This window comes from Dromaius novaehollandiae, chromosome 1 (genome assembly GCF_036370855.1).
Source record: "Dromaius novaehollandiae isolate bDroNov1 chromosome 1, bDroNov1.hap1, whole genome shotgun sequence".
Classification (NCBI taxonomy): Eukaryota; Metazoa; Chordata; class Aves; order Casuariiformes; family Dromaiidae; genus Dromaius; species Dromaius novaehollandiae.
Genome location: NC_088098.1, coordinates 88,046,487 through 88,058,903, shown reverse-complemented (window position 1 = coordinate 88,058,903; position 12,417 = coordinate 88,046,487). Strand labels below are relative to the sequence as shown.

Genomic DNA, 12,417 nt, shown 5'->3' with positions numbered 1-12,417 from the left:
TTAGACTTTAAATTTTTAATTTGTCATAATTCTAAAGACTTAAAACTGTCTTCAATTAGTATAAAAAAGACAAACAGTACAGTTTAGTTTAACACCTTTCATCTTTTGAGGCCCACATTTCAAACTCTGTTTTTGTCACATCAGAAAGTCAGTTTACAGACTTCATCTTAGCCATCACACAATAAAACTCAGCATTCTCTCTCTCCTGTTCCCATCAGAGGCCTAGAAATGGATTTGGCAGAAAGTCTGAAAATAAAATAGCTTTGTTATCCTCAATAAGGAAAACAGAGGGAGTACATCTAATTTAGCAAATTACTGATACTTTCCACCTAATTTACATCACCAAATTTCTTCATAATACAGTAAGATAAATAGATTTATACTTTTATACCTGTAATGTACAGTTTTCTTTTCGTTTGAGGAACTCCACAAACCTGGCCACAACCCCTGGTGTGCTTATGACTTCGTCTATTGGGGGATTTGGTTCTATTTAAAATAAAACACAAAGTTAGATATATCAATTCCTTTGTAGGGAATTTCCAAGTTACTGCATCACAATAATATCCAAGAATATTCTGACTTCTCTTTTCTGAGAGCGTGTTCTTTTACTGCAATACTGCTTTACGTATACTAAAAGGCAATGGATTCATCATCGAAAGAATACTCCAGCTTGAATTTTGGGTTAACGAGATGACATGATTCAAAACACTAACACACTCATTAATTAGCAGACCAATTTCAAAGTAGTGCTTCTGCAGAGTCACTCTGACACACAAGTGCAGAGCTGAAAGCAGTACATTTGAGCCACAGAAACGTTGCCTACAACACTCAAACTTGCGTTACAGAGCAGAGATCACATCCACATCACTTCATTTTATAGTTTTCCAGACCAGGAGGGACCATTAACGTACACCTAGCCAACATTTTACATAACTGAGAAATAGAACTTCATCCAGCAACTTCTGTATGAACCTCTATCTTTATTTCTATTAAAGTCAAAGCATAAGCCAGGGGCCCTTCTACATTTTTCTCCAAGTAGTTTCAGCACTTACCTTTGGAGAGAAGCTTTCGAAATTTCTGGGTGGCTGAAAGCTGCTGTTCTGGACTATTGGAGAAAATCATCTCAATCATATCAGAGGTGATGACAGCACTCTAGGATTTGTGTAGGCAAGACAGAGAAAGAGAGGGGGGGAAGGGGGACAGGAAAATCTTGGATTAATGGGAAAAGGTTACAATATTTGCAAAATTATGATATAAAGTTTACCTCTTATTGAGTAAAAAACAAAATAAGAACCAATCTGGACAATAATGATCACCATAAAATAAGCATCATATAAGGGAATACATACAAGCAGAATGCATTATTAACTGGAGTCTTTCTTTTCTGGAAGTCAAAATTCAAACTTCACTTAAGCTATTCCACAAAAATTAACAAATGCTCTTTAAGAATCTCACAGGCATTCTCTCCCCTCCCCCCAAACAACTATATATATATATATGTCAGTTTTAACAAAAGGTTAAATTGAAATAGCAATTGCTGTTATGCAAGAACATTTCTGATTATGTTATTGTTTAGATTTTTGCAGTATGTACATTTTGAGTTATTCTCTTACACCAAAACGTACAGGAACTCTCATTTTTAGAAGGGCCGATAAACCTCATGACAGACATCACAATCAAACATATCAGAGTATTAAGTTTTCCACAATATTGACGGTATTTCCACCAATATGGCTAAGCTAAATCAGTGACCTTTCTTATGCCAGGTAAAACATGACACTGTTCATCACACGTGTAAATCCGTGGAAAGAGAAGCACAAGGATAGCTGGTATTTTTCTTTCACTACATGATTTTCTGATCCAAATCCAAGAGAGAGTTAGATAACAGTGGTGAAAATACTTAATCCTAGTCTGTATTTGTGATCCCAGTGACAGAACATAAAGAGTCTAGATTTTGTCACAGGAGGCAGTTTGCAGCTAAAGGGAACCAAAAAATGCAGTACTACTTAAATCTTTCTGTTCCATTTGTTAAGACCCTGAACTTAACAGTATTTAAAATAGTAGGTTGTATAATGGTAGTACCTATCCCAATTACATAGGCTCCCTTCCTTACTTTTTTACCATCAACTCTTTCACACAAGCTGGTATTTATGACTTGTCTGATGTTTAAAGACTAGTTTGAAGAGTAAAACAGTATGTGCCATTAGAGATCTACCACATTGTTTATAGGCATTTCTGTGTCTCAGTAATTTTCAAGGCTGGTCTAACTACCAACAGACAAAACTAAAACCAGCCTCGTTTCTGTTAAAACATCATTTGGATATTCTGAATATAGATGCAAGAGTGAAGATTAACAGTCTTTAGGACCTGGTGAGGACTGCATTTTTCTTCATCCTCTCTTACAGCTTGAACTCCCTACCATTTTTCTTTCCAGGGAGAAGACTGTGGTAAAGAAACGGGAAAAAGCAGAAAAGCCTAATTTCTACTAAGATAAGGCTTTTCTGTAGAGTGAAGTTCCATGCTGGAACACAGTTCAAGAACACATGCAGATAGCTAAGCAGATCTAGCTATGTTTCCAACATCCTAGTTTAAAATTGTGCCATTTGAAAGTTTCCTAACAGAGATTTCCATCCAGCCCCTTTTTACTTTGCAAATTGCAAAAATACATTGCACACTTTCCATTTTCATGTTTCAAGTGCTATGAGTTTCAGATTTAAAAAAAAAAAAAAAAGCAACCAGCTCTGGACAATAATTGATAAAATTACCTAGAACAGTCAACATCAATAACAAGAAGTAATCAGGGTAAAAACAGTATTTTAACTTAATTTTCTTGAAAGTATACACACTGAGCAACCACTCACTCTGTTCCTAACATTTCTCTCTCATGTAATCTGTTTCAGGTCACTACTGCTGATATAGGTATTTAAGAGCTGTCCACAAGCTCTTCAAATGTCATTTTCCACATTCTTCTGGAATGCCATTCCTCTTACGCCACTGCATGATAGGTGCGCTCGGTTTCAACAAACCCCGTATTCCTTTTTCAACACTTACAGAAGTCATCTCCATATTGTTCATCTGAGCCTCATGGAAGCCACCATCTGACATTACTTCCTCCTCTGCTTCTTCCTCAGCTGTTGCAACATTTCGGCGTTTAAACAACTACAGAGAGAAAAAATATTTAATAAAAGCAGTACCAAACTGATAGTCAATATGTACACAACATGTCATATTAGGCTGCAATAAAAATGACATACAGCATCACCCAAAGGAAGCAAGTTTGCTGGCACTGGGTCTCCTTTAGACTCATAAATCAAGTCAATGGATGCAACAGAATAGAATACTCTTTCCCAAAATTTCTGAAAAATCTTCAGATAATCCCTTTCCTTCTTCACTGTCCTCCTCCATCTAACCATCTACTTTCAACTTCTAGATGATTGCTTTCTTGTCCTCCTCCCAAAGACAGAGAGGATGCTGGTGTTCAAAGTTTTGAAGAATTGCTGTGTATAACAGATTTCTGTGGAACAGTTGCTGTGACTAGGGTAACCGAGCTACTGTAGAGAAAAGAGGGTTTTAGAGGATGATCACTTGGGACTGGACTGTGGCAATGATACTGGGATGAGGGGAATTTGGTTGCTGATCAAGCAAAGCAGGTGACCAGTTTGAGATGTCATGGGGAGAGCTAGAGAGGCTACAGCTGCAACTCTTCCCCCTTTAACCCAGCTGTCTCACTGTAAGAAACATTAGCAATGACGAGGTAGGTTTGGGGGTGCTGCTCAAACTGTTCCGTGACAAGTTCAGAAAACAAAGCTCCAGGACTGAGCCATGTCAGATTTGCACCACTACGGCGGATGGACAAGACAGACCTGACACAGACCTGCTGTTACTAGGAAGCCATTGTATGATGTGCCCACCCAGGCTGCATAAACATTGTACTTGGGCACAACCTTAAGCCAAAATTTATAGGTTTTCAGGTTACGTGAAAATATGGAGGTTTGGGTCGCTTTCTGGTTTTTTTTGTGTTTTTGTTTTCTTTTTTTTAAATGAGGTAGTTTCAGCACACTTCCAAAAAAGGTAGAGTCTTCCCCTGCAGAGGCTGAAAAGGCAAAAACAGTTGTAAGACAACAAAATGAAGTATATATGAAAATGAAAGAATCAGAACATGAAACTGCAAACGCAAATGAAAACAAGTCAGTCAAAGAGCAAAATTTCTTCACACGATTATCTAAAACAAGGCTCTAACTAGCAGCTGTAATGGCAAACCTGTCATTCTTGATGGCAGTCAACCACTGAGTCAACCACTGGCCACCCCCATGACCTATGTGCCAAATACATAAAAGAGAAGTACCTGCAGGCACATTCAGTCTGAAACAGCTGCAGCAGTAAAGGAGCAAAAGGAAATACTTTGCTTGCAGCTTCATTTCTGTTCTATCGTTAGTCCAGATAGGATTAACAATTTTCCTTAAAGAAAGGAAGTACTATTATCTACTTTATTTAGTCAACTTGCAGTAATCAGGTCCTGGGGAACTCAGAAGCAAAGATAAAACAGATTTCTAAAATGACCCACCATTTTTCTAATTTAATAGCAGCTTTACAGATAACATCAGTGATGTTGTTCTGTGGTATCAGTGACCTGAAAATGCTGCCTGCTGTTCCTGATCAAAATCAACAAGGAATATTATAATCCATTCTCAGAACTCTCCCTGGACTACAGACTTTCCTTGAAAACATCTGGTATTGACACTGTGAAAAGGATATTAAAATAGACTGAAGACTTAACCTACCATTCTAAACCCCAAACCCTACTATCTTTGTTCGAAATCCAGAAACCAGAACATGGGTGAAAAAGGCCTCATCAGAACTTTACTTGGATTTGAGCCAACCCCTTAAGGTTTCCAGTGAACACAACTAAGAACAAATGGAACAACTCCTCAGAGCTACCTCTTTTTAACTGGAAGATGGTTTTCATCACCTCTTGTCACTGCTGCTGTTTCTCCGTTTAACTCTGGCACCTGCCTTTTTGCAATTTGAAGTATTAACTACTAAGAAGACATGAACAGCAAGGGATTTGCTTCCAAGCGTTTTTCTCAATCATCATGCTGTACAACATATACTAAATCCACTACTCAAGGTTTTAGCCTTATGGACATGGACAGAGCATGAACTTCTTTAAATTCATAAATGAACTGAAACTCTGAGAAAGAAAACTGAGAATAATCAGGTCAACAACCTATTTCTTCCCTCAAGGAAATCTTTCCCACAACTCGGTTAGACCTTCTCCTCCTCCTTCTAGCTGCAATGTTTCCTGCCATTTCACCTTAGCTTGCTACTCTCTAAAGAGAAATTAGAGCCACCACAATTCAGCTAGCAAAATGGAACAGGAATTCCTCAGTCACCTTCAGTGTAAGGTTAGCCAACTTAGTTCAAATTACCTTCACTGCCAAGCTGCTCCAGTTGACCTTACACTTGAGTGAACGAGAAGCACTCACTTAGTTTTGTACCACCTGCAGAAGAGGCAGTAAAGACCACAAGTGACTTCTATTTCTGATTGTGCATTAATTTGGCAGAGTGGAAACAAGTAAGCAGGGGCTTCGGAGAGACAAAAAAGGGTGAATGACATATTTTTTGCAAGATGAGACCTATTTCAGGAGTAGCTACAGCTATCACTGCTGTAGTACAGTACCTGTTCCTCTCTCTTTTGCTTCCGCAGCTGAAGACCCTCTTCCTCCCGCCTGCGACGCATTTCATCAGGGTTTAGAGATTTGTTCTTGTAGCTCTTCAGGCGGAAGTTCTCTTTTCCTGAGGTCGTCATGATTCCTTTACAGTGCAATTAAAAAGAGAACACATCAAAATACAATTAGTCAGCAACATATCATTTTATGTTCTGTCTGTATCTCTTAATTCCTAGTAGACATGCACCTCCAGTCACTGCCCCCTTATACCCTATCACCTAACTTCTAGCAACTTAGAAGGTATAAAGCAGAACTGGCACTTCAGAGAGCCAGTTTTTCCATGTCAGAACACCAAACTTTTATTTTGTTCTTTGAGGCTGCAAGGCACGAATAAGTGATATATTTCCTTAAGAAAGAACTGAGACGTACGTAGTAGAGGACACTGCCTGTGCTAAGAAGAAAGCTACACTAATAAATGTTAATACTTTTCCATAGGCAAAATTAAACAAACCAATTAAACTCTCTTGTCTTCACTCAGAAGTGAAGTGTTCTTAGTTCATTTTAGTTCATTCTTAGTCTTTTGTTCATTTTAGCTTACTCCCTGTAACGGGCTGCAGATCAGGTCTCTACCTTCAGTGCTCCATCCTGCCACTGCTTCTATCCCTACATCTCCCTTCAATTTCCAGAAAAGATTGGGAGCAGAATTCTAAAATTATTACCATGCATCTTCATACAAATGCAGAATTTTTAATATACTGCCAATATCTGCAGCTCTATAGTATAAAATTTAGGAGACTATGCTATATACGAAACTACTCTACAGGGCTTTTAAAAGCTTCTTTCAAACACCTTAACTACTTGTATTAAATATGCTACCTACATCAAATTCCGTAAGCACAGAATCACTAGGTGATAAACGATCCCCTGTGCCCTTTTTACTTTAAAATGGGGCAACACAAATGTATGCAGACTCTAAACAGCTAGGATTTTCATCTCAAAACATACCAAATGTAATCAAGTCTACTCTGACCTCCTCTTTGAATTAGCACAAAGAGTTTTAAGAGATTAAAAAAAGAGGATACTGAAACATGCTTCTCATTAGAGCCTCTTTTAAAAGGTTCCTTTTTAAATAAGGATCCTACAAAAAGATCCTTTGGAAACTCCAGGAGTTTTCCATATAATTCTTAACAACCTAAAAACTATTTTCTTCATGTATTTAGGTGTCTGAGCTTTAAATTTTCATGTTTCTTGCAATATGCTTGGAAATAACATTTCCTTCCCATTTTAGTTTATAAATGACTATTACCTGTATATTAAAAGGAAGAAATATTTGGAGAAGCCCTGGATTTTATCTGTAAAAAGCAGCTCAGGCTAACAAATACTCAGACTGCTTATGGAATCTCTTCTATTTCTAAAACATTCTGAAATAAATACTGAATATATCTTAGAGTTAGGAAAACGAACTCAAACATCAGATGGATAACCATGAGCTAAAAGGGTACATCTAACAGGAAAATGTTTGTTCGTAAACTTTCTTTAAATCAGGCAAATGAGGTATATCAGGTTGCTCAGCAATTGTATACAACTGCTATTAAATGGTAGTCAGGTTGTCAACTGTGCAAATAGAAGACATTAGCTTAATATTTTTAAGGGATTCTTGATATCTCCCAATCATCCATCTTCCTACACCTCAAGCAAACATGTATTTTACAGCTCACACTCTTGCTTCTCTCAGTCATGTCCACCTCAGCAGTGAACTCACATGACCACCCTAGCAAGTGATATGATGTTCACTGAGGAACTTAAATCTTGTCTAAATTTATTTGGTAGCAAGATTTTTCTATTTGTTCTTTCACCAGAAAAGTCCTTGAAACAGCTCTCCTCCCCCACTCCTCAGTTACTTCCCTCAAAGCTCCTCAACAAAAGTTTTTTCCTTCTCTCATTTTTCATTTTGCCTAGAAAATTCAAATTTTTCTTGTCTTTTATCATTAAATATGCTTTCCATGCTTTTGATCACACTAGCAGCTCATCTTTGCATCTGCTCAATCTACCCTTGAAAATGAACAACCACAGAACAACAGAATACTTCAGATAAGACCTCAAGGTCTGAGATAACATTACTAAAAATTCTTCATTTTTACCTGAAACATCTTTTCTCAAACTCACAGGATAACATTTGTCTGTTTAGGATTTCAGAACTTTGATAGCTCCTGTGATCATTTTAAATCTGTGCTTTCAGTCGCTGAAATTTTTCAGTTTAAAGAAATTTTTGACAGTGAACATCTACACTCTTTATTATTGAATTTTACCTCATTTCTATTCTGTGACCCTTCCAGTATGGTGTTCCAAAGTTGCCAATTGTCAGTGACACCATGCAACTTCATCAGCAGCGAGTTTCCCTAGTATATTCTTCCTTATTCTACTCATTTATCCAGTTCCCCTCATTTCACAGATGTATTAATTTCTTTCAATTTTGCTTCTGTCCTTAAGGTAATAAATTTCATTTTCATCTTCTAGCTCTATTAGCCCCCTCCTGCTGCTTTCATATCACTACCCATTGAAAATATAAGCACAGTATTTATTAATTTCTTATTTGAATTCTGTAACTTTACCTCATCCCCTCTTCATAATTGCTCCACACTTTCTCATTCTCTTTATTTTTATAAATTAAGAATTACCTTTACTTGGTGTGAGACCCTTTACAAGCTTTAGCTGCAACTTCTGGCATGCTTATTTCTGACTTTCAAGACAGCTCACTCTGCTGACTAACTCTCTTCTATTTTCTGAGCAGTCTGTAGACGTAAAAACCTTGAGACAGTGTACTGTGTTCTACCTGGGAGTAAGGTCTTCCTACAAATTCCTACCACCAAATAACTGGAGAGATGAAGTTTCTTCTATTAAAGGTGGAAAAATTAAGCTTCCTTCACTATTCAGAAATTAAGGAATCCCACAAGTAATGACTTCAAGAATTTATTTCATAATAGCCTCTCACTGGAAGTAAATAAACAAAATCCCAACACATATCCATTTTATATATCTTCCTCTCTAAACTGTATAATCCAAAGTTATTTTCTAAAAGCAGATTTTATAATATCCTCAGTAACTCCTAAAATCAAATCTAAAATAGCACCGCTTTTTTACTGTTTCTCTGACTACTGGTAAGGATTCTGTGACCACATCCAGGATTTTATCTAGCCCACATCTACTGATAGCATCGCTACAGCTATTCAGTTTTACAACACAAATTATTTCTTTATCACTGAGAATAAAATAATCCTACATTAGTTGATTCGGTCATCCATAATTGCTTTCTATAAATCTTCCTTTCCATTTTCAGGATGTAGTCTTTCCCCTAGACCAAATCAAATGGGCGTAACAACTTCAAACTGCCCCTTCCACTTGTCTTAAGCAATTTTATTGTGGCTTAACTGGTAACAGTCACTTTGAATTCACCCACAGTAATTTTTTCAGAGCAAATACCAAGCCCTAAATCTTTTCTGCGCTATCAAAATCAATGCTACTTCTGGTGAAAATCTGTGGTGGTTGTCATGGAAATGTTCTATCAATCTTTTCTTTCCTAAAGATAGCATAGTATTTTCCATATTTTTGGATACCCCATTCTATAGTTAAAAATCTCTGGTGACCTGATGAGGAGTTTTCATGGTGTATTCTTGGGATTTTTATATAGCGTCACTCAAACCTCTTATGACACTTTCTCCCCCTCGATCTAGCAGTCCTGAAAAAAATAATCTTTGTTAAACTGAAAACCAGCATCCATTCTTGACTGTCTACATTCACAAAGAAATGATGATCCCCAAATTTTTAGCTGATGAAGACAGGTCCTCTATCCAAAAGTGGAGATGATCTAAGCTCAGATTTCTAGGAAAAAGGGAAAGGTACTGCACATCTAAAGTGGCCAGTGTGCATTTCTTCTTGCTGATCAAGTCAAAGAATTTTGGAAACAGTGTGAAACAGAGTCACTTACTGTGATGACCTACGTTGTCCAAGCAAACATCTAGATCAGGATAAAAATGAACTCCTTGCTTCTTAAATCAGGTATCACTATCACTAAGTTTAAGGACTTTGCTAGAAGAAATGGCATGCAACTAATACTGTTGCTCATTCTATATGTCAGAGGTATCCAGATGTAAAAATACAGGCCTCACAAATCTAGAATTACAAAATAGCATATATAACCCAAAGAGATGACTGAAGATAAGATTACCAAACATACTGCTGATATCAAAGATTATTAGAGACCAACTCTTCTTCTTTGGAATTAAGAGGGGAAATAAGAAAAAAATGTATTTCAGAACTGTAAAGCTGTACAAGGAACTCTACCTTCTAATTCAAATAAACTGGAAGACTTGAAAAGGAAGGTGGACAAGAATGTCAAAGAGAAACATTATAGGTTGATTTAGAAAGGAAGTTATCTTGAAGATCCATGTTCCAAGATACTACCAGTCTACATTTCCTAAATAACAGTTGTTAGATGGAAAGGATTCACTGGAGGCCCAGCTGTAAGCTCTATTTTACTGTCAAACTGCTCTTTCTATCCTTCAGACCGTCTCCAAAAAGACAGTGAAGAGCCAGAACAGGCACTGTCAATCCTGAAAGAACAATCTGTATTGAAAATGACACTATCAGGACAGAACTCCAAAAAGTGTGAAAAGAAGCTCAAATTATTCAAGGTAAGAAATGTTTCAACCATGCTACAAAACTGCGTAACTGCTACAAAACCTTTACCTCCAGAGATCTTTATTTGGCTTGGCTCTGCCTTAGGACAACAGACCCTTCGGAGAATTTAAGGTTGCATAAGATTACAGTTCTTAACATTCACGTTAAACACCTACAGCACAGCCCAGACAGATGTTCTACCAATTCATTGGCCTCTGGCAACAGGATATGTCATCTTCTGATGCTCTTAGCGAGAGACGGAAAAACATATCCCAATTTAAACAACTGTACTCTGAAAGCAGCACTTGGTCATTCATTACTCTCATCAAAGGCAACAGGTTCAGGATGCTAATAGAAGTATTTAGACCTTGTGGCAATAGACTCTCAGCTTTCTTGGAAGTGACAGACAACTATGGGTCCTGACAGTAACACCATGAGGAATATATGTTGTACGCCGATAAAAATATCATCTAGAGATTAATGCTATTTCCCTGGAAAATCTCCAAGGCTATTTGCCATCATCCCAGAGAGACTAAAAAACATCTATGAAGTCTCTACACTTTTTACAACGTAATCTGAGTAAAAAAGAAAATGCATAAAATCAGCAGACCGATGAATCTCTTCATTGTCACCTCCTGTTGATTGAAAAAACTGAATCAACAAGATAAACATTCTGGTGACACTGAATCTGCTTCTTTTGAAAAAATATTTGACAAAGCATCATGGATCCCTGAGGTCAATGGGAGTTCAACAGGAATTCAGCAGGAGTGCTCATCAGCAGAAACACCCATATCACTTGAGGGACAAGGGTATTATTTGCTATTTTCTAAAGTCTTCAGACTCCTGCACAGCTTGTGATGTCTAGAAAAAAGGATGCTTACCTATCTAAGTTACCAAAAGCTATCGCTAAAGCAGCATACAGCCAATTTCTATCCCTTCAGCTTAACCTTCTCTACCTGCAAAATGGAATTGGGAAACAAGTCTCACAGGAACTGTAAATTCTAACAATAGCAGTATTCATAAATATCTGCAAAAATAAGTTTTCCTGATGTTATTCCAAAACCTAGCACTAAAAAGGGGGAAAAAATCTTTTTTTTGTGGCTTTGGGAAGCTGCAGGGGCAGACACCAGTGCTACTCACTAGAAGGAATGACAGACTTCAGTTTATGTAGAATAACAACAACAACACTCTCCTTATGGCAAACACAATGTCACAGAAGAATAATGGAAAAGAAACAGAAGAAGCACCTTCTGTTATTCAAGAAGCCAGAAGGTTAAAGGAACTTTAAATTTAACATAACCTTATCAGCTAAACTTGGATAGAATATACAGCCTTAAAACAGAGTTGAGCCTTTTAGCAATCTTTCTTCAAAAAATGGAAGTAGCAAGGCAATTTCTTCATGGAACTGCTGCTCATCTGCCTATCTTTCAAGTCTACTTTTCTCTAGAAGCACCTTTTCTTTTCTTTTCTTTTTTTTTCCCCATGACCAGTAGTAGGTATTAATTCACCATTGTTTCTGTTCTGGCAGATTTATGAACCTTTGAAACAGCAAGGCAAGTTAATCTTACAAATTCAGAGTGCTCTACTTCTTCGGGCATTTGGCAAGTTGGACAGCAGCTTGCCCAAATCGAGGACAATTTAAAACTGGAGATAACTAACACAAGGCTTGAAAAGACATGCAATTTTTGCACAACATGGGACATGAAAATACAGATGAATCAGAAAGCTTAGTGTTGACTGTTCTTCTAATATAACAGACACGCTCAGACACAAACAAAAAAAAAAAGGAGAAATGAAAACCATGTGCATTATCTGAACAATCCTAAGGAAACTTGCTGTCAGTTCTAGCTAATTCAGCTCCATAGGGATATATCCTCTCAACAATGTGATCTCCTGTTCTTCCACAGAAAGAGGGGGAAGAAGAGTGTTATATTGCAGAAAATATGGTATTAAAAAAAAAAAGGGTATTTTCACAAAACTGTTTTCTGACTAATCCTGAGGAATCAGTTCAGTACACTCCCATTTAATATTCAGAAAGATTTTCTCTGCTCACAAAGAATAGTTTCTTATG

General features: G+C 37.2%; 1 protein-coding gene across 2 annotated transcripts in view; it reads right to left on the bottom strand.

Moving 5' to 3' along the window:
* Positions 1-12,417, bottom strand: part of KPNA1 (karyopherin subunit alpha 1) — a 53,669-nt gene that overhangs the window by 35,477 nt on the left and 5,775 nt on the right. For both annotated transcript variants that reach the window (XM_026104905.2, XM_026104906.2), the window contains exons 2-5: positions 5,681-5,814; positions 3,052-3,159; positions 1,053-1,152; positions 392-486 (exon numbers count right to left, since the gene is read on the bottom strand). In XM_026104905.2, coding sequence (XP_025960690.1) covers positions 392-486; positions 1,053-1,152; positions 3,052-3,159; positions 5,681-5,809 — 432 coding nt within the window. In that variant the 5' untranslated portion in view covers positions 5,810-5,814. The remainder of the gene's footprint in view (positions 1-391; positions 487-1,052; positions 1,153-3,051; positions 3,160-5,680; positions 5,815-12,417) is intronic.